We start from the raw sequence: 24,245 nt of genomic DNA, 5'->3' as shown, positions 1-24,245 counted from the left end.
TGTTACATAACCCCTTGCTGTCCAAATGACGTTAATATTATCCGCCCTGGAGCGGAGGACGCTCCCTGTGCCTTCCATGTTACCCCCACTTAGGTTGTCTGTGAGAGCACTCACGGACCCATTGATAGTTTATGGTGCTTTTTGGTACATGTTGTGGTTTATTGGTAGGCTACTCTCATCAGACGCCACCAGGTGGCGTGATAAACCATGTTTCTTTCTGTCACTGTTGCTCACTCGTTTTCTTATTTCTCTAATCTCTATCCTTTCTCCTTCTATCCCCTCCACTCTTCCTCTACCCCTGATGCGGGGGGTTGGCTGCAGCCCTACACTCCACCACCACAAGCCCCCGTAATGGCTAATCCTCATGTCACTTTTGCCACGCTAAACGTGCGAGGCTTTAACACTCCGCAGAAACGGAGCCAGGTGCTCTATCATTTTCATAAACGAAAGGTGGGCGTCTTGTTTTTGCAAGAAACCCATTTTCGAAGGGATACCATCCCCTTGCTGCCAAATAAATTATATTCAGCTTGGTATCACAGTACTAACGTAGACGCACGCTCCAAGGGTGTATCTATAGCTTTCCATAAATCCCTACAAACCTGAGGTCTTGCAACAGCAGCACGACCCCCTGGGCAGATTCCTCTTTATGAAAGTTAAGCTGTTAGACAATGTGTATACCCTGGCTAATGTTTATTTTCCCAATCAGGACCAGCTGCGGTTTCTTACATCATTAGTCATGGCTCTGGAGGAATTTGGCTGTCCTAACCTGATCCTGGGGGGAGACTTCAACGTTGCCATGGTGCCCAGTCTAGACTCCTCATCCGGTAAGTCCACCATGTCTTATGCATCCCTAACCAAACTTAAAAGCTTACTACTCAAACTCAGACTGATAGATGTGTGGCGAGTTCTCCATACGTCCGAGAGGGACTACACATACTACTCTCCGGCCCACAATTCCTTCAGTAGACTTGACTACTTCTTTCTGGCACAACCACTTCTGGACTCTGCGCCCTCCACTCATGTAGGTTTATGTATCTGGTCCGATCATGCCCCAGTTTTTCTAACCTTAGGATTTCCCCCAGCCCCACGCACCGGTTTTTCTTGGAGACTGAACAACGCCTTACTGACTGACTCAGTCTGTATGGCCGAGATCAGGTCCTCAGTCCAATACTTTATCACTGATCATGACGCTGATCCCACACACCCACTGACTAAATGGGAAGCACTTAAATGTGTGGTGAGAGGCATTTTTATAAAACATGGGCAGAGCAGCCCGAATTACGGACCTTCTGTCCACTATAGCGAAACTTGAGAGCCTCCACAAATCCACCCGGCTTGATGCCACCTTTGTGGAATTATGCAACGCACGCCGGGAATTGCTCGCTATCTTAGACTCTGGATCACAACTAGCGAGGGAGAGGGCTTGTAAAATGTGCTATGAGTCAGCCAACAAATGCAGGCGTCTCTTAGCAAGAACCTTACATCCCTGCCCACCACGTGCATTTATCCCCTCTATCTTTGGACCTCGCTCTACTAGATTTCACTCCGCCATGGGTATAGCCGGAGAGTTCCGCCGCTATTACTCGGATCTATACAATCTCCTGGCCCCCACATTGGCCCCACTCCCAGGGCAAGTCGCGGAATCCCTGGAACATTATATTGAGCAGACAGCTTTGTCGACTTTAGACCCTACCGTTACCGTCGCTTTGGAGACACCCTTCTCCCAATCCGAGGTTGATTGTGCTATTCGTGCTCTTAAAACTGGTAAATGTGCGGGCCCGGATGGGTACTCCCCCAGATTTTACATGGTTCTTTCTGATCTCCTATCACCTGTTCCGACCCGCACCTTTAATTCGGTAGACGCTATGTACCCCTTTCACTCCACCATGTTGGAGGCAAACATCTGCGTTATTCCCAAACCCGGCAAAGATCCTTCTCTCTGTCAAAATTATAGGCCAATTTCGTTGCTTAACGTCGACATTAAACTTTTCTCCAAACTTCTGGCACTCCGTCTCTCCCCTTCTTTGCCATCCATTATTCACCCAAAACAAGTGGGCTTTGTACCAGGGCGTGAGGCCAGGGATAACACAGTTAAAACGACCCATATTCATAAACATAATACTAGGGCTTGTTTGATCTCCATTGATGCTGAAAAGGCATTTGATCGTGTGGACTGGGGCTTCCTCCACCGGGCCCTGCTGCAAATCGGTCTGGGTCTGACTATTCTCACGAAAATCATGTCCCTATATTCCTCCCCGACAGCCTGAGTGATGGTGAATGGCACTTTTTCCCCTCCTTTCTTCATTTCAAATGGCACTAGACAGGGGTGCCCTCTCTCTCCCCTTCTCTATGTCATAGTCATGGAACATCTGGTGCAGGCTACAAGCTCAAATCCAGATATACACAGTACCATCACTCCCTCCTTTCATCATAAGATGTCTCTATTTGCGGATGATTTACTTTTATATATTACAAATCCCCATATAAGTATCCCCGCTCTGTTAAAGGAATTCCATAGGTTTGGTGGATTCAGTAACTTTAAAGTTAATATGTCTAAATCGTCTGCCCTGAATCTCACGTTGGCCCCGCACACTCTGGCCCTCTTGCGCACAAACTACCCCTTTCAATGGAAAACCCGATTTCTCACATACCTGGGCACTTCGTTTCCCTCCGCCTTGTCGGATCTTTTTATCCTGAACTACTTACCTTTACTGGGTACGGTGCGCCGTACCTTTGAAGCGTACCATAACGCGACGTTGTCGTGGTTTGGCAAAATAGACACCTTGAAGATGGAGATGCTCCCTAAATTGCTGTATCTCTTCCAAACTATCCCTATCAACCTTCCCAAACATTACTTCCGTGCTTTGCGCTCTTTAGCGATACGATTTATCTGGCGGAAGGGATACTCCCGTATACGCTATGGGACTCTATGCAGGCACAAATCAAGGGGGGGGAGTGGGCTTACCCAACTTCGAGATGTACCATCGGGCTGCACTTCTGGCCAGAATTTTAGACTGGTTCCCAGCCCCTTCCACACAGTTCAAACCGTCAGTGCTGATAGAACAGGAAATCTGCCCGGTGGATTTGAGGGCCCTCCCTTGAACGCTCCCTAGTGACTTCGCACCATCCCCCCAACCTTCTCCCCTCACGACTGCTACTCTGAAGACATGGCACAATGTCTACACTGACTATTCCCTCACTACAGTGCCTGGTCCCCTCTCGCCATTGTTTGATAGCCACCCCCACTGGGAGCAAAGAGTTATCTCATCGATAGGGAGATATGGGAGAGGCGACTGGCCCACAGCTAGGGATTTCATACACACATCCACTGGACGATTTGTTGGGCCGGAGAGGAGTGTGTTGAGCCCTGCTAGGAACTGGTTATTAGACAGACAGCTGTCCGGCTTTTGTTCGGCCCTGTATGCTTCGGGCCAAACTCACAGACCTCTGACACACTTCGAAGACATGCTAGTTGCTCAAACGCCGACTCGCCACACTATATCAGCAATCTATGGGATGTTGAGAGACATTCCCCAGCGGACCCCGCTGAGCTTCCAAGCTCAGTGGCGTGCGGACTTACAGAGGGAACTGACGGACTCAGACTGGGCAACCGTTTTCCATTTTACGCATAAATCTTCTATATCTTCCTATGCCCAGGAGAAGAATTACAAAATTATCAACAGGTGGTTTACCAGTCTCGGTAAATAGGATATACCCTACTTCCCCAGACGCCTGCTGGAGATGTAATGAGGTGAGTGGCACATACCTGCACATATGGTGGACTTGCCCTAAAAAAAAATTCATTCTGGCAGACAGTTTTCGAGATTTTCAACCATTTATATGGAGATACCTTGCCACCTTCACCTGAGGTGGCCATACTGTCACTTTTACCTGGATCCTGGAAATTCCCCCCAAAAACACGCTACTGTGACACTTTCTTTCTGCAGCCCGTCAAGTTATCCCCCTCTACTGGAAAAGTGCAGTCTCACCTACCATATCAATGTGGGTAAGCCATGTGAATGACATAATGCGTATGGAGGAGCTGTTAGCAAATTATACCAATACCTTCTCCAAATGTATGACACAGTGGAGTGTGTGGATCCATTTCTCCTCCTCCACCGATCTCCAGCCCTTTCTCTGCGCTACTCCACCTTAGACGCCTTGCAGAACTTGTTTTTGTTCGTTGGCCTCTTAGATGGGGATCTGCACCCAGCCCTTCGCATCCACCCCTTCCCCCTTTCTTGACCTCCCCCTCTTACTTTACTCATTCTTTTCCTGATCTTCTACCTAAATCTGTCCTCTTATAGTTACTTATAAGATGCCTAGTGATTCATGCAATTGGTTGACAGGCGATTTCTAGTACTGAAATGGCGGACCTGGCTTTCCCTGCTCTCCTCCTTACCAAAAGCCGAGTAGTCCAGTAGCATTTTCATGTATCTGGTCCAACACTATTGAATCCTGCTCAGTATTAAGGTTTCTAGTAGCGCCTCGCCTGGACCTTAGACACACACAATTTGCTTTGATTTCATGGGAGCAACTACGTTGCTGGTATAGCTCTGTTATGCCGGGCCCGTTGCAGAGAAAGGTACTCCCCTGTGTATTGCATTGCCTTACTTTTTATATGTTGATTATATACCGTATTGTATGAATCTTATGAAAATTCTAATAAAAATTGATTCAACTCTAAATCCTCATTAAGTGCTGTGGGGCATACGGTGTTGAGTCTAAACATCTAATATGTTTCTTGTTTGCACAACCTGTGGAACCGCTCGGGAGCAGGGATGATATTGGGAATCTGTTCACTTGCAAAAACTTGTAGATCCTTAATATTTTTGTTGTGCTTCAAGGTGAAATGTCGAGGCACACTGTGATCTAGTGAGCCTTTTTCTATAAATCTCCTGTGATTCCCTATTTTTTTTTGGAGGGGGCGGATGGTGCACCCTACGTATTGTAAGGCACATGGGCATCTGAAGCCATAAACCACAGGGTCATGGGAGCAGGTGATAAATTGCACTGATACGTGTTATTGAAGAAGTCTTGGAAGTTTGTTTGGCCATGTCATATAAATTGAAAGGGGGGGCACTTGGGCTTATTGCACCTGTAGACCCCTTTCCTGTTTCATTTAGGGCATTATTTCTTGAGCTTGCTAGGGGCTATGATGTTCTTAATACTTAATGCTTTTTTGAAGATGATTCTTGGTTTGTTCGGTAAGGAGGGTCCTCGTTTTGGGTAACTCAAAAAAAGATGCCAGTTCTTTCTGATGACTCGTTCAATGGCTTTGTAACTCTGGTTGAATTGCATTATGAATCTCACTTGGTTACCATTTTTTGTGGTAGCATGGACCTCATTAGAGTTATTGTCGGTAAGTGTATCTGTAAGGAATTGTGAAAACGCCTTGTGGATGATGTTCTTTGCTTGAAATTTTGTACGAAGATGTGTGCTTAGTGTAACATAATCCTTTTTATCTGCACAGTTTTTCCAGTTTTTCCTTAGTCTGCAGAATTGGCCTTTTGGGAGAAGGACTTCCATAAGGGATGGTGGCAACTTTTGTAGTGTAAATAGGAATTTCCACCTGTAGGTTTAAAGTTTTTTTTGTAGTGATGTGGTTGTGGTTATGGGAGAGTTCCAGATCCAGGAAAACCAATGTATTGGGATTGATGATGTGTGAAGGATAGTCCAAAGTTGTTGTGGTTACAGTGGGTGACAAAATCAGGAATGATCTCTGTGGGCTATGTATAGCCTGTAGAATACTAGGGGGGTTATTTACTAAAGAGCCGAAGGATTTAGCCGTCGCTTTGGCTATTCCTTTGTCTCACTTTGGCCGCTGGAGCCCTTCAGTTCAGCTGAACTGAAGGGCTGCTGTACAGGCTATTCACAATAAGCCTGCACAGCAGCTGAAGGCAGCCGAACAGCTCAGCAGTCCCGAACGCAAATGCTTAGGCTCGGCTGAGCCGAACACACAGCCAAAGCAGGGAGAATGGTCTGCCAAAGCAGCCTGGTCTCCTCGCAAATGTAAACAAAACAAAAAGTGCGTAGGGTCCCTCTCCAGATCCATACCAGAACCTTTAGGTCTGGTAGGAAAGTTAATAGGGACCCCAAGTAAAAAAGTAAAAAAAAAAGAAGTGAGTGGGGTTCCCCCAAAAGTTATACCAGGCCCTTTAGGTCTGGTAGGAGTTTTAAGGGGAACCCCACCCCCCTCCCCCAAAAAGAAAAAAAGACATCTTGTCCCCCTAAAATTCCCAACAAGATTGATGAGGACAAAGGTCTCTTCCGCCACAACCCTAGTTGTTGACATTGTACCGGCATCTGTCAAACTTTCATTCTGTGGCGGCAGTTCGTCGGATGCGGACCGGTCGGCAGGGGTCGGCTTTTTTTCTATTTCAATCCCACTTTTTTTCCCCTATTTTTGGGCTTGGGCTTCCCCTTAATATTTCTACCAGACCTAAAGTGCCTAGTATGACTTTTGGGAGGAACCCCACACACTTCTTTTTGGGTCCTTCACTTTGGCTGAACCGAAGGGAGCCAAAGCCAGCTGATGTACAGCTGAAATCAGCCATACTCGGGTGAAGTTAATAGCCGAACGGTGTTTGGCTCCCTTCACTTCGGCTTGGTTATTCACTTAGTGAATAACACCCTAGGTATTTGGCGAAGGGGTTGTGATTCCATATGGATAGTTTTTCCCAATACCCCATTGTGAGGTTTGCATAACTAGGGGCATAATTGGCCTCCATGGCTGTTCCTCCAATTTGAAGGGAAAAAAAGTCAAGAAAGGCGAAAATATTGTGTTCCAGACTGAACTGTCTGCAGTCATTGATAAAATTGACTTTTCTGGATTGGATGTCTGTTGATTGAGATAGAAAAACGTTGAGGGCTTCTATCCCTATATGATGAGGGATGGAAGTGTAGAGGGAATTAACGATACTTTATATAATTTCCTTTTTCACTGTATCTGCTGCATGTTATATGAGATCCTGGAAAGATTTATAGACAAGCTCATATCACCCACATGTTTTGTAAGTGCAACTTACACTTTTCTCACATTTGGTTCATTTATAACATTCTACACTAGATTGTGGTGCTTTTCTGTTCCCTTCTCTTCCATTAAAGGAGAAATATGAGATGAGTGATTTCCACTCACCTCATAGTTCTAGCCGACCTGTGACAATGAGACTGTCACAGGTCGGCTCAGTAGATCGGGAGGTGAGCGAACACATACCAGGTTCGCTCACTTCTCCTTCCTGTCACGGCTCTCTGCCGTGACAGGGGGAGGGGCTTGATTCCCCTCTCCCCGCTCTGATCTGCCAGCGCTGACTGGCGGAACGGACGGGGGAGGGGGCGGGTACAGCTGACTCTGCCTCTAGATAGGCAGAGCCAGCTGTCACTCACGCAGCTGGGCGGATCCCGTCATCTACGTCGGGATCCGCTCCGGCTGCGGCGTCTCAGTATACCGCGAGCTGTAGCTCGCGGTATACTGAGCTTAGGGTAACGGGAGGACGCTAGTTTGTGTCCTCCCGTTACCCTAAGGAGAACTATGGGGGAAAACACTGACCCCATAGTTCTCCTTTAAGTGTTTCCAGTCTTTGTTGAACCCGACTAGTGGCAACCACTTGGTTATATTGCACACAAAGCTCCTTACATTATTATTATATCTATTAAACCCATCTTTCTCTTGATTATATACTGAGGAAAAGAATGAATGTAATACCTCAGCCTTCTCCCTGTCATTTGTGATTAAACCCCCATGCTCATCCTTTATTGGACCTACCTCTTCTTTTCTTACCTTTTTACTGTTTATATATTGGAAGAATGTTTAGGGGTTCTTACTTACTGTCACAATATGTTTTTCATAACCTATTATCGCTGCTCGGATTGCACATTTACATCTCTTATCGCATTCCCTATAGCTCTAGAATGCCAATGCTGTAGCCTCTTTATTTTGTAAATGCCAGCCTCTTCTCATTGATGTTTTACCATTGGGTTCAGTCATGCAGGTTTAGCCCTTTTTTTAATTCTTGTTGCGCAATGCTATGCACTTGTTGATGGTATTGTGCAAAGTATTCTTAAAACAATGCCACTTCTCATCATTATTAATTGTTACAAGTAATTTGTTCCACTGTGTATTGTACAGTAAATTATGAGGATTATCAAAGTTTGCCTTTTTGAAATTTAGCGTTCTTGTCATACCAACCTGCTTCTCTTTTCTGTACCCAACTTTAAATATACAGTAATCGCTCTGTGATCACTATTACCCAAGCTTCCACGAGCTGCTATATCTGCAACCAGCTCCACGTTTATATGAAATTAATAAATCTAGTGTAGCATTCGTCCTGGTTGAGACTTCCACCATCTGCTCCATGAAATTGGCCTGCAATAAGTTTAGGAAATGGCAGGTCTTTGTTGAGTGAGCTGTTCCATTTAGCCAAACAATGTCAGGATAATTGAAGTCACCCAGTATAATAATGTTTCTCTGCTTCCCAACTATATCTGTCTGTGAATGGAGTTGAGTCTCCTCTTCTTTCCTTATACTGGGGGTCTGTAACACACACCCATAATCAGTTTCCAACTACTCTCATGTGTATCTAGTTCTAGCCAGAAAGACTGCACCATCACAACCATTGTGCACACTCAGAGTGCTTTTCATATACTGTACATGCATACTCCTCCCTCCTTCGACCAACCATGTTCCTCCTAAGCAGGTTGTACCCTTGTTCCTGTCCAGTCATATGGGCTGTCCAGCCAAGTTTCTGTTATTTCCACTTGAAGTCCTTCTCGAGTAGCCCAAGTTCAAGCTCCTTCAATTTGTTTGTTAAACTTCTAGCTTGTTTTATACATACATTTTAATTTGCTGCAAGTGTTATGTGTTATATTATTGCTCAATCCTGAATCACAACTCTTTTCTGTATCTAACCTTGGTAAGGCTCGTTACTAACTTGATTGACTGTAGTGAGCCCTTTTTCTCCCTTTTATATTACACCCCCCTATATTAAGTGCCCCTTGTGATGCTTGCTCTCCATTTATTATACCAATTTCTATTCCGCCCCCCATATTCTAGTTTAATAGCTCCCCCAGTCTTCCCCCAAAAGAGCTTTTCCCTCCCCATTTAGATGCAGCCCAGTTATCCATGAACCCAAACCCCTCTTTCCTGCACCAATTCCAGAGCCACTTGTTCAGCTCTCTTAACTCCTGCTGTCTCTCTGGAGTGGCTCATGGTACTGGCAGTATTTCAGGAAATAATACCTTGGAGGTCCATTTCGTTAACCTTGCACCTAAATTGTTGAAATCATTTTTAGGACACTCCATCTTCCTCTAATTTTGTCATCAGTACCAATGTGTACCATGACCGCCAGGTCATGCCCAGCCTCACCCAGTAATCTGTCCACCCATTCGCAATGTGTCAAACCTAAATGCCCGGTAAGCAGCAGACTGTTCGACGATCGTGGTTCAGATGGCAGATCACCCTGTATTTCCTTCTGATAATAGAATCCCCCACCACTGGTATCTGTCTCTCCTCCCTCTTTCTGCTCCCATCCTGGTGAGCTGGGGAAGTGTCCTGCTCCAGCAATGCCACCCGTAAACTAATACCCCATCATCATGCAAATAGGCATACTTATTGGGGTGTATCAATTCAGGACAAGCCTCTCTTGAACTCTTCCCTCTACCCCACCTTCTAACGGTAACCCAACCACCCACCACTAGGTCATAATTACTAACCATTATTTTACATGTATTACTATTATAGTAGCAAAGTGTGAGGTCCTTATAGTGTCCTGTTGTGCCCACTCTGGCCTGCTCACAGTACCCTGCAGTAACTGTACAATACAGTAAGTGTGCCTACAGTAATAGTGCTAACAGTAACAGAGCTAACAATAACTGTGCTTTCAGCCCTCACACGTTGCTTTTCCACCGCAGCCATCCACACAGTATCAGAATGCTTCTCCTTCCAGTCCTGCTCTGGTCTAATATGTCATTAATTCCCTAGGTATACAAATATCAAACCTAAAAGGCATGGCTGGTATCTGATCATGAGGGATGGAGGGACATTTGTATCTGTAAAGCCAGCTTATGTGTCTGACATGCTTTTGGCAACAGTTATTTCAGTAGTGGTGACAGTTGCTTGGCTCACTTCACTACGGCTCTGTTATTCACTCGGCTGCCTTCGGCAGCTTTGTGAATAATCCTGTTAGAGTTTTTTTTATTTTATATAGTAAAGTATATATATTTGATTTAACAAAATGTGTCTAAATCTTTGTGGCACCTGAAAAGTCCCATTCTCTTAACACTCTAGTTAACATATTAGTGACAGCTCCAATTTTATGCTAATTTTTTTTTTATCCAGTTTTTAAGAATTAGTGACATAACATGAACCTTTCCATTCACTAAGCATGTAAACATAATGTTACCTCTATTATATGGCCCATTAGCTGTTGCTCTTTCAAGACATGTAAGCATCACTTGTCAAAAGTTTACAGCTAAGCCCTCTTTTCTGTCTTGAACCACTGCCCCTGAAAACTGACATATGCAGAAAGCATGTGTTCCACGTGAATGTTACTGGAAGGGCATGCAAACTGTGGTTTGCAATCTTGCTTCACCATCTACAGCAGTGGCACCAGGGTGGATATCCCCGGTGCGGCCACCATGGATGCGTTATGACTTCTGTGGTGTGACATCATCACACATGCGCAAGGATGTTATTCACTGCCGGTGGCCATCTTGGTTATGGTCGCCGGCAAAAAGAGGAGGGGATGTTGACCCAGCGGAATCAGGTCGGGCTTTCAGACCATGACCTAGCGCCCGACTTTTAAAAGGGGGTGACACCAAAATGAATGTCAGTCATTTTGGTGTCACCCCCTCTGATGTTGTCATCCGGTGGTGGCCGCATGCCCCGCACCCCCCTTTGTAAAGCCACTGACCATCTACTGTATGTGGCAAATGGAGGAATAACTGGGTCTCTAGGGGGCAGAGTTCCTTTTTACCTGATTATTCATTACGAAGCCATGCTGTTGTCATAGATACAGTATGCGGGTTAGCATTGTCCTCCTGAAATATAAAAGACCTTCCCTGAAAAAGACATTGTCTGGATGGGAGCATATGCTGCTCTAAAACCTGGATTTATCTTTCAGCATTGATGGTGCCTTTCCATATCTGCAAGCTGCCCATTCCATATGCACTAATGTACACTTATACTATCTGAGATGCGGGCTTTTGAACAGAGTGCTTATAACAAGCTGGAAGATCCCTCTCTTCTTTAGTCCGGAGAACACGGCACCCATGGTTGCCAAAAAGAAAGTCAAATTTCGATTTGTCTAACCACAGAATAGTTTTCCACTTTGTGGCAGACCATTTTAAATGAGCTTTGGCTCAGGGAAGACACCAGCATTTCTGCATCATGTTCAGATATGGCTTCTTATTACTTGCATTATAGAGCTTTAACTTTTTGGATGGCCCGGCGAACTGTGTTCACAGGCAGTAATTTTTGGAAGTATTCCTGAGCCTATGCAATGTATTTCACAAAATCATGAGTTGTTCCATAGCCTACTGGTACAGTGTATCTCAAACAGAGTTACACACTTTACATTGTATACACATGGACCGCCGATCGACCTCCGACCTTGCGCGTCAGCTTCAGTGCGTCGTGTCGCCGGCGGAAGTGGTGTCCTCCGATCTTCACTGCGGGTCCCGGTAAGTATTTTCATTGCCCGATGTACAGTACACTGTTTGGTACTGTACATCGGCAACGCTATACAGTACTGTACTAATGCAGTACAGTACTGTATAGAGTTCCTCACTTAACGACCAATCCATTTAACGACCTGGTCGTAGGAACGGAACTCGGTCGTTAAGTGAGAAATACCTGTATACATTTTTCAGCGCTGTTTTTTCAATGAACTTGAGTTCACCGGTATCAACATTCATGCTGATCAGCCCGTCCTAGTGTGCATGTTTTTTGGTATGAGTGTTTTGGTTGTTGCAATAACCTTTTAATAGAACAACTGGTGGCGGTTAGTTGGTGTGTTTTCATGACCGAGAATTTTATTTATTTATAATAAATTTATACAATTTTGTACTACATTTTGACTCTCCGACCCTCATTAATACTGTACTGTGATTTGATCTTCCTTGATCACTTCATTCTTTGTTCTCTGGTTTTGTTAAACAGTTGAGGGTTGTTTTGAAAGTCATTTGAAGCTTACATGCTTCTTTATTTACCCTCTTACAGGGTTAAATTAAATCTGGGTTTGGCACTCTGGGTATAAATCTTCTCTTTTCTATATTCTTTTATCTATTTCACAAAATCATGCCTGTTTTTAATGCAGTGCCTTCTGAGGGCCCGAAGATCACGGGCATCCAATATTGCATTTTGGCCTTGCACAGAGATTTCTTCAGATTCTCAGAATTTTTTTATGATATTATATACTGTAGATGGTCATATATTTAAAGTCTTTGCAATTTTACGTTGAGGAACATTATTCTGAAATTGTTCTACAATTTTTAGATACAGTTTTTCACAGATTGATGATCCTCTGCCCATCTTTACTTCTGAGGCACTCTGACTCTCTAAGATGGTCTTTTTTACTCAACCGTGTTACTGACCCATTGCCAATTAACCTAATTATTTGCAAAATGTTCTTCGCGCTCTTCCTTGTTACTACCACTTTGTTTGCCAGCTTTTTGTTGCTTTTCCCAACTTTTTTTTTTGCCTGCTTGCAGTCCAGACCTTTCACTAAATGAAAAATATTTGGCGCAACTTGAAATGAAAAATATGACAAAGAAGATCCAGACTACTGAGCTGTTAGAATCCTTTATCAGGCAGGAATGAGACAACATTCCTCTCCCAAAACTCCAGCAACTAGTCTCCTCAATTCCCAGACATTTACGGCCCATTCACACCACATCCAGATTATCTCCAGACCAGAGTTTTTCCCTATGCTTTTTCTGGCCTTTTTCTGTTCACACCAACGGAGTCAGTTCCAGACCAGACCAGAAAAATACTGCATGTCTCATTTTGTCTGGTCTGGAATGCCCTGGAATGGATGAAAATGCATCAGAAATTATTATACGGGATTTATATAGCGCCAACAGTTTGTGCAGCGCTTTGGAAATGCACTGGAACACACCTGAAAGCCCATTTTAAGCTATATTTTTTTTAAAAGCTCCGGAAATTGGTGAAATTACAGTAAAAACGCTGCAAAACGCAATGCACTGCGTTCCAGATCTGGTCCAGATCTGGTTTGGAAAACGGTGCAAGCCTACCCTCCGGGCTTGTTTCCACCATCTCCAAACCAGATTTTGATGCTTTTTTTCAAACGCAGCTGCACGCATTTTATTGCATTTTTGACGCATTCTTTTTTTTTTAAAGTATGCAGATTATGTCTCTGAGGTTATTTCCTGCTTCCTCTCAGTCTTTTACATGTTTGTGACCTTCACAGGAGTACAGAATTTACTAACATAAGATGTGAAAAGCATAGCAGCATACATGCAGAATACATCCAATTATTTAATGTGTACTTACCACAATTCTGCTTCTGGCCTTTGGACTGCTGGTCAAAGTTTGGAAAAACTTTGGCTGCTATGTTGGTCCACTGCTCTGCCTTCTTACTGTTATTCTTGTATTGTGGGTTTGTAGGACCATAAAGCTCAGGGCATTACTGCACATAGGTGACAAAACGGTGAGTGTCAATATGTTTGTCCACCATGTTGGATAGAACACAGAGGGCAAATGTCAAGGTCATCAATGTACAGCTGAAAATGCCCCTTTTCCATAAGGAAGTGTCCACTGTTGATTAGGTCATCAAAAGGGAAAAAAGGTTTTGTGTGCCAGTGCGTTCGTAAGCCTTGGTACGCATTTTTTACATGTTCCAGTGCGTTCCAAACCATAAAAAAAATGGTGCCTACAATACTTTTTTTTTAATGCACTGGAACTGACTGCACTGGTGGCAACTACAGTCCTAAATACCATAAGAAAACATGGGGATGCATTTCTGTTGCGATTAAAAAAAATGTATGTTCTGGTCTGGTGATGGTGGAAACATGCCCTTACAGAGTGTTATTAAAAGAAGGGGGGATGCTACATCGTGGTAAAAATGGCCCTGTCCCAACTTTTTTGAGATGTGTTGCTGACATCAATTTGAAAATGATTCTATTTTTTTCATTAAAATGGTACAATTTTCTCAGTTTCAACATTGGATATGTTTTCTATTTTCTATTGTGAATAAAATATGGGTTTATAAGATTTGCAAATCACCTGCAATCTGTTTTTATGTAGATTTTACAAAAAACTTCCTAACTTTTTTTGGAATTGGGGTTGTATACAGTATATATACAATATATATATATATATATATATTGGATATTCAGTAAATTGTAATACTCAGAGTGTAATATTCAGAGCAGTTATGATCGATAGCCAGCCGTGTTAGGAAAATAGAAGTCTTTATTTTCTCTCTAAAACGCTCCAACAGAAACAGCTTTTCTTCAGCAAACAAACCAGATTAACAAAATCTTCTCTTCAATATAACAAAAAGCCCGGCTCACCGTCTGTATACATGATCCAGGTGGATCCTAGGCCCAAATACTCAAAAAGAACGTTTCAATTGTCCCATCGCATGGGTTGTTACAAGTGCTTCAACTGTAATGTGTGCAGCGCATTTATTACAGGTGACACCTTTCCACATCCAAACAGTGGTAAAGCATTGCAGCGATATCAGGGTTGCCATAAACACTGTGTCCAAAGGGGAAACTCCAGACCCCAACAAACTTGTGGCAGTGCATTATGCCCTATGTCAACACCAGAACCACGAGCTACGTGGTATGGTGATCTACATTTTTGACTGACTGGTGAGACACTATCAAATTTTTCAAGCCCTGGTGATCGAACATGTCACCACATTGCACACGGGCGGGGATCATGAAAAACTTCTACTCCAATGTGAGGCTTATTGGATTTACACGTTAGACACTGCCATGCCCAAGGGGCTCAATACAAACCTTGCCCTCACATGCTTTCTCCCTGAACGGTAGCCAAGAAAGTTCGGACATGCTCCTCTCCATGTTGATCCCGATGGGTAATCTTTCCCACATCAGAGACCCTTTAATTATCACTTTCGCAAGGTTTTACAACATGTTTTTTTATCCCCTAAAGTCTGCATATTTATTCCCCTACCACGGTAGGTGTTCCAGCCATCGTTTGTACTGATGTACAATTTTTTTTCCACTGACAAATACGTTACCTGTAGCCATTATCCAAGCTAGGCGGGGTCATGATCATTACGCATTGTCATAACCATCGAACTGTGACATAACACTCACACACAAACTTTATAGGAGTCATATTTCTCTTTTGTGCACATATCTATCTGACTGAAGTTATCATGCAGCTGGAATGCATGTATTCATGGGGCGGGACACCTCTCCCCATGTGCAACATCAGCCACATGAGCACCCCGGAAGGACAGGAGGCCGACGCACGAGAGGAGACCCGGGAAGCTGCTGCAGTGGAGGTAAGAAAAGACAGACAGGGGAGAGGCAACAGAGAAAGTGAGAGAAGAGACAGCCAAGAGAGAGGGCCGGTTCACACCACAAAGTCTACGTTCCAGAGCGTTCGGCCTCTAGAACGCACTGGAATGCAAGCTGGCCAGCTCCCTGCGTTCAGCACAGCCACGCCCCCACCCACAGTGCGATCACCCGCACCCAGAACGCAGGCACTTTAGTTCCTGCATTCCAGTCCAGTGCGATCTGCGATCTTGCAGCATTTTTGCAGATCGCACTGGACTGGAACGCAGGCACTAATGTGCCTGTGTTACGGGTGTGGGCAATCGCACTGCGGGGCTGCGGTGCCCCTTTAGTCACCCCAAGTCAAGCCAGAATCTCTCCAGCTTGGTATAATCCTTGGTGTCAGCCAATGGAAGATCAAAATATGCCTTTTGGGGCTCCAAGGACAGGAACGGGGCAATGAGGCCAGCCCACTGATCTTGAGGCCACCCTTCTCTCCCTGCAGTGCATTCAAAGGTAGCCACAAATGCTTCCACATCATCGTGTGGAGTTAATTTTTGTAAGAAATTGCTAGCTTTCACCGTTACTTGGTTGCTAGGGGCAACAGCCATATTCAAACGATCCGCCAGAGCAGTCCACTAGATGTGCACAGATTCCTTCTCAGCCTCAAGCAGTGCTGCCTGGAACTGCTGAGCCTGAATCAGAAGGGCCAAAGTCTGTTCTTGGTGGGCATGAACCTCTTTATTGCGGTAGTTGGCTTCCACTGAGGCCTGCAGTTGCGCCCAAGTGGCTTCCTGCTGTAGCCTGGACCAGGGCTTTTACAACCTCCTCCATCCTTTTGCTAGGGGATTGAAGTCTTTATTTTCTCTCTAAAACGCTCCAACAGAAACAGCTTTTCTTCAGCAAACAAAACAAATGAATGAAAACTTCTCTTCAGTATAACAGAAAGTCCGGCTCACCGCCTGTATACATACATCCCTTCTCAGGGTAAGCATCCCATCCTGCTCTCGAAGGGTTCAAACACAGACACTGATGCCCAGCAGTAGCTGACAGACCATAGCTCCACAGTCCATACTCAGCTTTGTCCTGCTCCAAACACACCTCACAGGCACTGTGGCTTCCTGTGCACTTTGAACATTCCCAGCAAGTGGGTTAACCCTTACCAGGCCTGAATGCCTCTAGTCAGAGCTGGAGGCTCTTTCCCACCCAATATCTCTCCGGGCCTCCGGATGCCGGGTCCCATTTCAGGACTGCCAATCCAGGGAAGACTGCATAGCAGTTTCCCTTCTAAAAATCACCCCGGAACCCCTCACCCTGCATTGGTGAGAACTTCTGACAAACCCTTTTTTTTCCCTTCATCCCCTTAAAGGGACCATGATCTAAATAGTGGGGAAATATACCGTCCATGGGACCTGAAGTGATGTCTTTTGGACCCCCAGTATCACCTTAAAGACGACCTGTCACTGCCAATATCCTTTCACATGGGGGGCTTTAAAAACCCCTCCTATGTGATAGCAATTAAAGTAAAGTTAAAAAAAACTTTCAATTTTGTTTAATATAAAATGAATTTAAAAAATGTTCACTTGCCCGCGAGCACACGATTCTTCATGTAAACACGCATCGGTTGCGCCTATGTACGAAAACGACGATCGCGCTACCCATGTTGGGTATTACCGTGCACACCAGGGTGAGAGCAATAATTCCAGGGCCAATATTTACACATATTTCTAAACTGATGACCTGTAGGGGCTTTTTAAGCATCATCTATGGGCTTTTTGGGGTACTGAATGTTGTCGCAGTTTCACGGATGCACACAATTTTTAACTATAACTGGGTCTTTAACTAATTGGGTATTTATTTACTTGTAACCTCATCTTTCATATTTTATTTAACCACTTGCTGACCGGGGTGTTTACACCCCCTTCCTGTCCCGGCCATTTTTCAGTATTCAGCGCTGCGGTACTTTGGCTGACGTTTATTCCGTCATGCAACGTTGTACTGAAATTATTTTTATACAATTTTTTGGGGACAGATAGAGCTTTTTTTTGGTGATATGTAATCACCACTGGGGAGGAGATCACAGGGAGATCGGGTACTGATCTGCACAGAGCCACATCACCCGGGATGGAGGGACGCCCAGGATCGCGGCGGCAGGGATAGCGACCAGAGGTAAGGGGGGGGCGCACCTTCACTTCCATCATACAAGCGATTGGGCGTCTTCACAGACGCTGGCCATTTAAAATCCAGGCGCTTTCCCGCTCATCCGCGCCAGGGGGCGCGCACGAGTGGACGCGGGCATGAAGGACTTCTAAAGACCCACCCGCATCCAGGAGACTCCCGTCCGGCTGTCTTTTTCAACGATCAGCGGATGGTTAAAAAACTTTTTTGTATTGTGTATTGGGGCACTAAATTTAATTTAAGTGCATTTTTCACTATATTTGGGGGTTTGATAATAAGTTGCACTAACATAAAAGTTTGCAACTGCCACCATTTTATCTACAGGGTCTTGGCTTTCAGAAAATATATAATGTTTGGGGGTTTGCAGTAATTTCTTGCCTAAAATGTGGATTATAACACGTAACCAAAAATTAAGAAAAGGACTTGGTCCTTAAGGGGTTAAACAGTAAATCTGTCTATAAGGAGGGCACCCCAGGTACTGGGCTTTGTAGTACTTGACATACATTGCTAGTAAGGTTCTCTGTCCAGGGTACTTCACTCACCTCCCCTCTGTTTTCTTGCTCTGTGTCTTTCTGTCTGGGCCCTTTACCTTTATATTTAGTCACTTTCCTCCCCTCTGGCAAATTGGGCTCTCACTGTGGCCTATGTCCTCTGGTGCAACCAGATGTTTCCCAGCCAGGTGCAGCAGTGGCTTTACCCCTGGAATATGGCACCATTGCTGCCTTACTAAATTGGGGATTCCAGCTGCCTGGCTGGCATGCAGTTGCTAGGCAGCCAGTCGCCTCTCCTCATTGGCTACTCTGTATGGGGGTGTTAGAATTCATCAGTTGGCTAGATTAACCTGATGTTCTGCTGCTGGACATGCTAATGGGGAGGTATATTTATACTTCATCAGCCAGCAATGGTTCGTCTTCTTTTAACCGTCTGTGGATTGACTTCCCTGTCAGGGAAGTTAGTCTGTGGAGGATGCCTACAAGAGTTATTACGGGGTAAAGAAGCAGAAGCATGCGAAGTGCAATCCTTTATCCGCCAGTCAGTAGTAGAAAACATGAGAGAATATTAACACAATAAATTGTCAACATGCAGAAAGAGTGTTTTAGATTCCTCAAATAAGGAAGTGATTCTGTCGCCGGTTTCCAGAAAATCTGATTCATCATCTGAAAATTCACAGTTAAAGCAGGGAGAGAGTGAGTACTGCTTTGAATTTGCTAAATGTTAAGGCAGTTAAACCATAGACTGGGAAGAAGACATCTCTTCCTCTAAAAAGCTTTGGGAGTATTTTCCAGAGTTAAAGAACTCCTTCTTTAACTCTGGAAAATACTCTGTCATCATTTCTTTTAATGTCTGAAATCAAAGACCCCTGTCCCCAGGAGTAAATCTGGCCTTATGCCATTGAAAGATGGAAGAGATAGTCTCAGCCCTTTCAGACCAAGAAGGCAGCCAGGGACAGATTTAGAGACACCAGATCATACCAACTAGGAATGGAGTTCTTCCAAACCACTTGGCATTCAGGTCAGCCCTTGTATGCTAAACCCAACAAGTCCAAAGTTTCCAGGGTTGCAAAGCTATGAACAAACAGTTCTCAAAGTGTGCCCATAGCTGCGGCTACCAGATAGGATTCAGCAGCATTCCACTTCATTTGCACTTTCCCACCACTCACCTGCCTGTGCCCCAGAACAAGCTGCAGTGCATTCTGTTATGTGCCAAGAATTATTGCAGTTGCAGGCCAATATGCTAGTACCAGTTTGATAAAAACATTTGGGTGTCTATTACCCTATCTTTATGGTGAAGAAATCTGCAGAAAAATATAGACAGACTGTAGAACTGATGTTCCTCAATTCCTTTGTGAAAGCACCACCCTTCAGGATGGAATCATTGGAAATGACGGGCATTGAATGGCCTCTATAGATCTGCTTACTTGCATGTCTCTATTTTTCCTGGCCACCAGTGGTTTCGCCAGTCGGTGATGGGTGTTTCTCACTACAAATTTGACTATCTGCTCCTTCCGGCTGTGCACATTCTCAAAGTTTTTTTTATCAATGATTGTTCTTCTTCTGACTTGGGGTTTTGGCTCTTTCACTATTTGGATGATATACTTCTCTTGGCAAGTTTCGGTCATCAGCTAGTGTCTCACAGAGATGAAGTGTTGCTCCCTCCATTTTGCCTCATCCTCTGGGTACTGCTGAAAATTTAGCTGAAGGGGTACTGGCGATAGTGTTCTTTCCATTTTGACCGATGAGGCCTTGGTTTCCCCTGCTGTGGTGCATGAAGCTGTCCCTGGGAGAGAGCTAACTGATGGACAGGAATGTTTGAACCTCATGGCCTGGATGTTGAGTGGCACCACCTAAACATCCACAGATGTCCGAGAAAGTTATTGAAACCGTATTAAAGATGAGGAAGCCCTCAACGAACTTGTGCTAAGCCGGTCTCAGAGACGTTTGTGACCTTTGATGCCGTGAATAGAATTCCACTTCTCGCGCCTTTAGTAAATAGGGTTCAGCTACAATACCTAGGTTTATCTCTCAGCTTTGTCTGCAATAACTGTCTCTAAGTGATCAATCCAGTCTGTAGTTATGCAGTTTATGAAAGTGGAAGCAAAGATTTAGTCTCCAAGATTACCTCTATTTCCCAAGGGGGACTTAACTGTGGTCCTGCAGGCATTATTGGTTCCTCCCTTTAATCCAGTTGGGTCTTGTGCCATGTGGCTCTGACATTAGGAACCATCTTCCTAGCCATTGTCAGCTCGGTGAGGTAAGTCTTGGAGCTGCCTGCCTCTTCAGTGAAAGAGACTTCCTAATAAGATAATATGGATGCCATTTCCCACCTTCTTGCCTAAAGTGTCATCCCCTTTCCATGTCAACTAGGAGACAGAGCTGTCAGCCTTTAACCCATCAGAACTGCTGGAAGATGAAAATAAATGGTCTAAGCTGAATCTTGTTCACAGCCTTCGATGTACTTGGAGTTATTGTCTTTCAGGCAAGATGAGAATTTGTTTCCCTCAGACTCAAAAAAGGTGCAGTGGCTCCCCCGAGAATCATCTCAACTTGTGAAAGTGATAGTGAAAACCATCCAGCTGTCCTACAGGTCTGTGGGTATTTATCCTCCCTTAAGAAATTTGGACTCACTTCACAAGTGGAATATCGGTTTTGTGGGCAAGGTATGCCAAGGTCCCAGTGGAGATGATCTGTAGGATGGTGAGTTGAAGTACACCCAACACTTTCCTTCACCCCTATACTGTAAGTTGGGCATCAGATTTGGTTTTGCTGATTCTCTGGGGACCTTGGGCCATTTCTGATGCACTTTCTAATTAAATAATTTTTAGTGATTGTTGTGTAACTTAGTAACTTTGCTAGCACAACCTATATTAGGCTGACATGAGGAGGGCCAACAATATGGAAAATTGTTACCTTATAGTTACTATATTTTTCCTTTCCTGGTACCCCCTCATATCAGCCATGCTCCACCTCTTCTTTTTTTTTTTTTTGAGGCAGTTGCAAGTTCTTGGAAGTTGATGGAACAGGGAAGGTATAGGGATGACTCTCTTTTATTAGCTAGTTAAAGACTGTCCTGAGAGGGTCAGGAGGGTAGAGCTGACCCATAGTAGGCTGACATGGAAGAAATGCCAGTAAAGGATAATTATATAATGTATAAAGTAAAAATGTTTTGTGTATATATATATATATATATAGTGTATATACACACATGTACATATACACATGGTGTACTGTGGGCTCTATCTAAAAATAATTTGACTTTAATTTTTCAGGATGGATGGTCCCAGTACCAATTTGTAGCATCATCATCAACCATTGAAAGAGATCGGCAAAGACCATATTCTTCCTCCAGGACACCATCTATTTCTCCAGTTCGCATGTCACCTAACAATAGATCAGGTAATTTATTTAAAAAAAATTTTTTTTAGAATAATACTAACTATATTATACATTGTTCTGTAAAAAAAAGAATATTTTACCTAGCAGTACACACATGTTTAAACATACTCCATATTAAAACATTTGAAGAGGGTATAGTATATCCTGATGGGACATGTTACTTAGGGGTCATCCTAAAAAAACACTATTTATTGCATGTATTTATATAGAACTGAAAAATTATGCAGCACTCAGGCCTTGTTCACACCGAAAGCGTGTGCATTCCAGCAGCTACCGCTCTGGAACGCTTTAGGTGTGAACAAGCCTTCAAACAGAAAATTGAATACTTGACTTTCCGTAATTTTCTTTTCCTGGTGCCGCCAGACGGCACCATACATATGATTGGTTCCCCGCCCCCAACCAACCTCCAGGATACATTTGGTTCCCCGCCCCCAACCAACCCTATACATTTTCCACACCCTCTTGCTCACACATCCCTGTAACTAGAACAAGACTGGGCGGGAAACAAGTATGCTGCCATGTGGAGGTACCAGGAAAAAAGAAAATTACAGAAGAGTAAGTATTCTGAATCATTTATTTACACATGGAAGAATGCAGTATTCTCTCCCCAAATTCTCTGTATGTTAGAGCAGCTGGATCCACACTATAATGATGAAGAAATGTTGAAAAGGTTGACCATGTAGCTGCTCTACAGACAGTTTCAGGTGACACCCTCGCAAAGGATGCCCATGAAGCTGCTAAACTCCTGGAGGAATGTGCCATCACCGTCCCTGGAGGTGATTTGCCATCAGCCCTGTACGCCTGTCTGATTCAGGTTGTAATCCAATTGGCAATAGATCTGGAAGAAGCCAGATGACTTTTCCTGATTCCCCTCGGGATGCGAAGAGCCTATTAGTGTCGGTACCTTCGACACAAATTTGTGAATTGGCCTCAGGACCACTCTGTCCGGAAAAAATGTCAGATAAGGTTATTCGGAGCCCAACGCATGAATCTCTAAGACTTTGGCTAATGTGATCGCCACCAAGAACACTTTTTTTGTGTAATATTCAATAAAGAAACTCTTCTATTGGTGAAAGAGTTAAGTGACTCAATCCTAGCGTTAAGTCCCACTGTGGATAGATATTCTTTTTTGGTGGGCGTAGCCTCAATACTCGTCTCAAAAAAAAAAGTACTTTGAGGTTGTTTAAACTCAGCCCTAAGTCGAATCCGGACTGCAGAAAATCCAAGATGTTGTTTAACTGAAGTAGTTGTCCATCAAAATCTTTCACAACTGCGAAATCCTGGAATTTCTGCCAAACCTTGTAATAAGTGGTGCTTGTGCTACTCTTTCTTGACACCAGAAGTGTTGAGATGATGTTAGATGAACACCTTATGGTTTCAAGACTCCGTCTCTCAGCTTCTATGCCTTCAAATTTAGTGTTTCTGGCCTGGGATTTTCAAATTGTCCCAGCATGAAAAACCTTGGAGTTATCATTAGCTCCAGCAGATCTTTGACTGCTAGTAGAGAGAGAGGAGCGTGAACCCTGGTCTCTTTGGCCAATAGGGTAGGACTGCCAGCACTGTCACCTTCTCCCCATTAGACGTTGGAGAAACCTCAATATCAGTGGTGTTGGAAGGAATGCAAACCCCAGATCGAATGTCCATGGTTGAGCTAGCGCATCTATCCCGACAGCCTCTTTGCACTGATATTTTGCACAAAACTGTGTTACATTGGTGTTCTCTGGTGTTGCAAAGATATCTATTTGTGGTCTCCCCCACTTCTCGTATATTTAGTGCAACAGGGTGCGATTCAAATCCCATTCATTGTTGGTTGTGAAATGATGGGAAAGATAATCCGCCTAAGTGTTTCTCCACCTCGGAATGTATGTCGCTCTCAGCTGAGATAAGTTGGCTTCTGCCCATGTCATGATCGGATCTACCTCTTTTGTCAAACTGAGACTGCAGGTGCCACCTTGATTTTGTATGTAGGCAACTGCCGCCCGGTTTTCCATTTGTAACATCATCAAATTGTGGCAAATTTGTTGTGCCAGGTTCTTCAATTCCACCCATGCTGCTCTGATCTCCAGAACATTAGATGGACAGGCCTCTGCCAGGAATGTCCACCTCCCTTGGACCATCATCTCCCCAGACACCGCACCCCAACCGAGGTGACTGGCATCCGTGTTTAAGACAATCCAGGTAGTGGGACCCAGCGTGCTAGCCCTGGAGAGGTTGGTGTTTCTTGTCCACCACCACAGACTGGCTTTCATTTGGCCTGTGTCATTCGTTTCACATTGAATTGAAATGCATCCGAATTTCTGACTGACAGAAATAACAAATCTGAACGAATCAGAATGTTTGATAATGAAATTCGGATACATCCGAATTTCATTTGGAAACTTAACACAACAAGCGGGAGAGCTGTCATTTACCGCTCTCTAGCTTCTCTGCACTTGTATCTCACATGAAAACAAAATAACACAATATTGTTCCAAAATGTAAATAATGAAAGAAACTGACAGATCTGTTATTCTGTAACAGCTTCTGCTTCTTTGAGGACACTTCATCCCGAATGTAAAGAATCTGACAGCTGTCACAGAATGCACAAAAGTTTTTAACTGTTCACAGAAATAATAGAAATAATAATCATTTTTTTAAAACAGCGTGGGCCCCCCCCCCCCCCCCTTACAACACCCCCCAGGACTG

General features: G+C 44.2%; 1 protein-coding gene across 1 annotated transcript in view; it reads left to right on the top strand.

Moving 5' to 3' along the window:
- Positions 1-24,245, top strand: part of LOC108798590 (catenin delta-2-like) — a 177,878-nt gene that overhangs the window by 119,289 nt on the left and 34,344 nt on the right. The window contains exon 8 of the mRNA XM_018570352.1: positions 21,434-21,560. Within this exon, the coding sequence (XP_018425854.1) occupies positions 21,434-21,560 (127 nt within the window). The remainder of the gene's footprint in view (positions 1-21,433; positions 21,561-24,245) is intronic.

This window comes from Nanorana parkeri, unplaced genomic scaffold (genome assembly GCF_000935625.1).
Source record: "Nanorana parkeri isolate BGI_ZX_2015 unplaced genomic scaffold, ASM93562v1 scaffold1512, whole genome shotgun sequence".
In the NCBI taxonomy this organism is placed as follows: domain Eukaryota; kingdom Metazoa; phylum Chordata; class Amphibia; order Anura; family Dicroglossidae; genus Nanorana; species Nanorana parkeri.
Note: the sequence above shows the minus strand (reverse complement) of the source record. Positions and strands in the feature narration are given on the sequence as shown.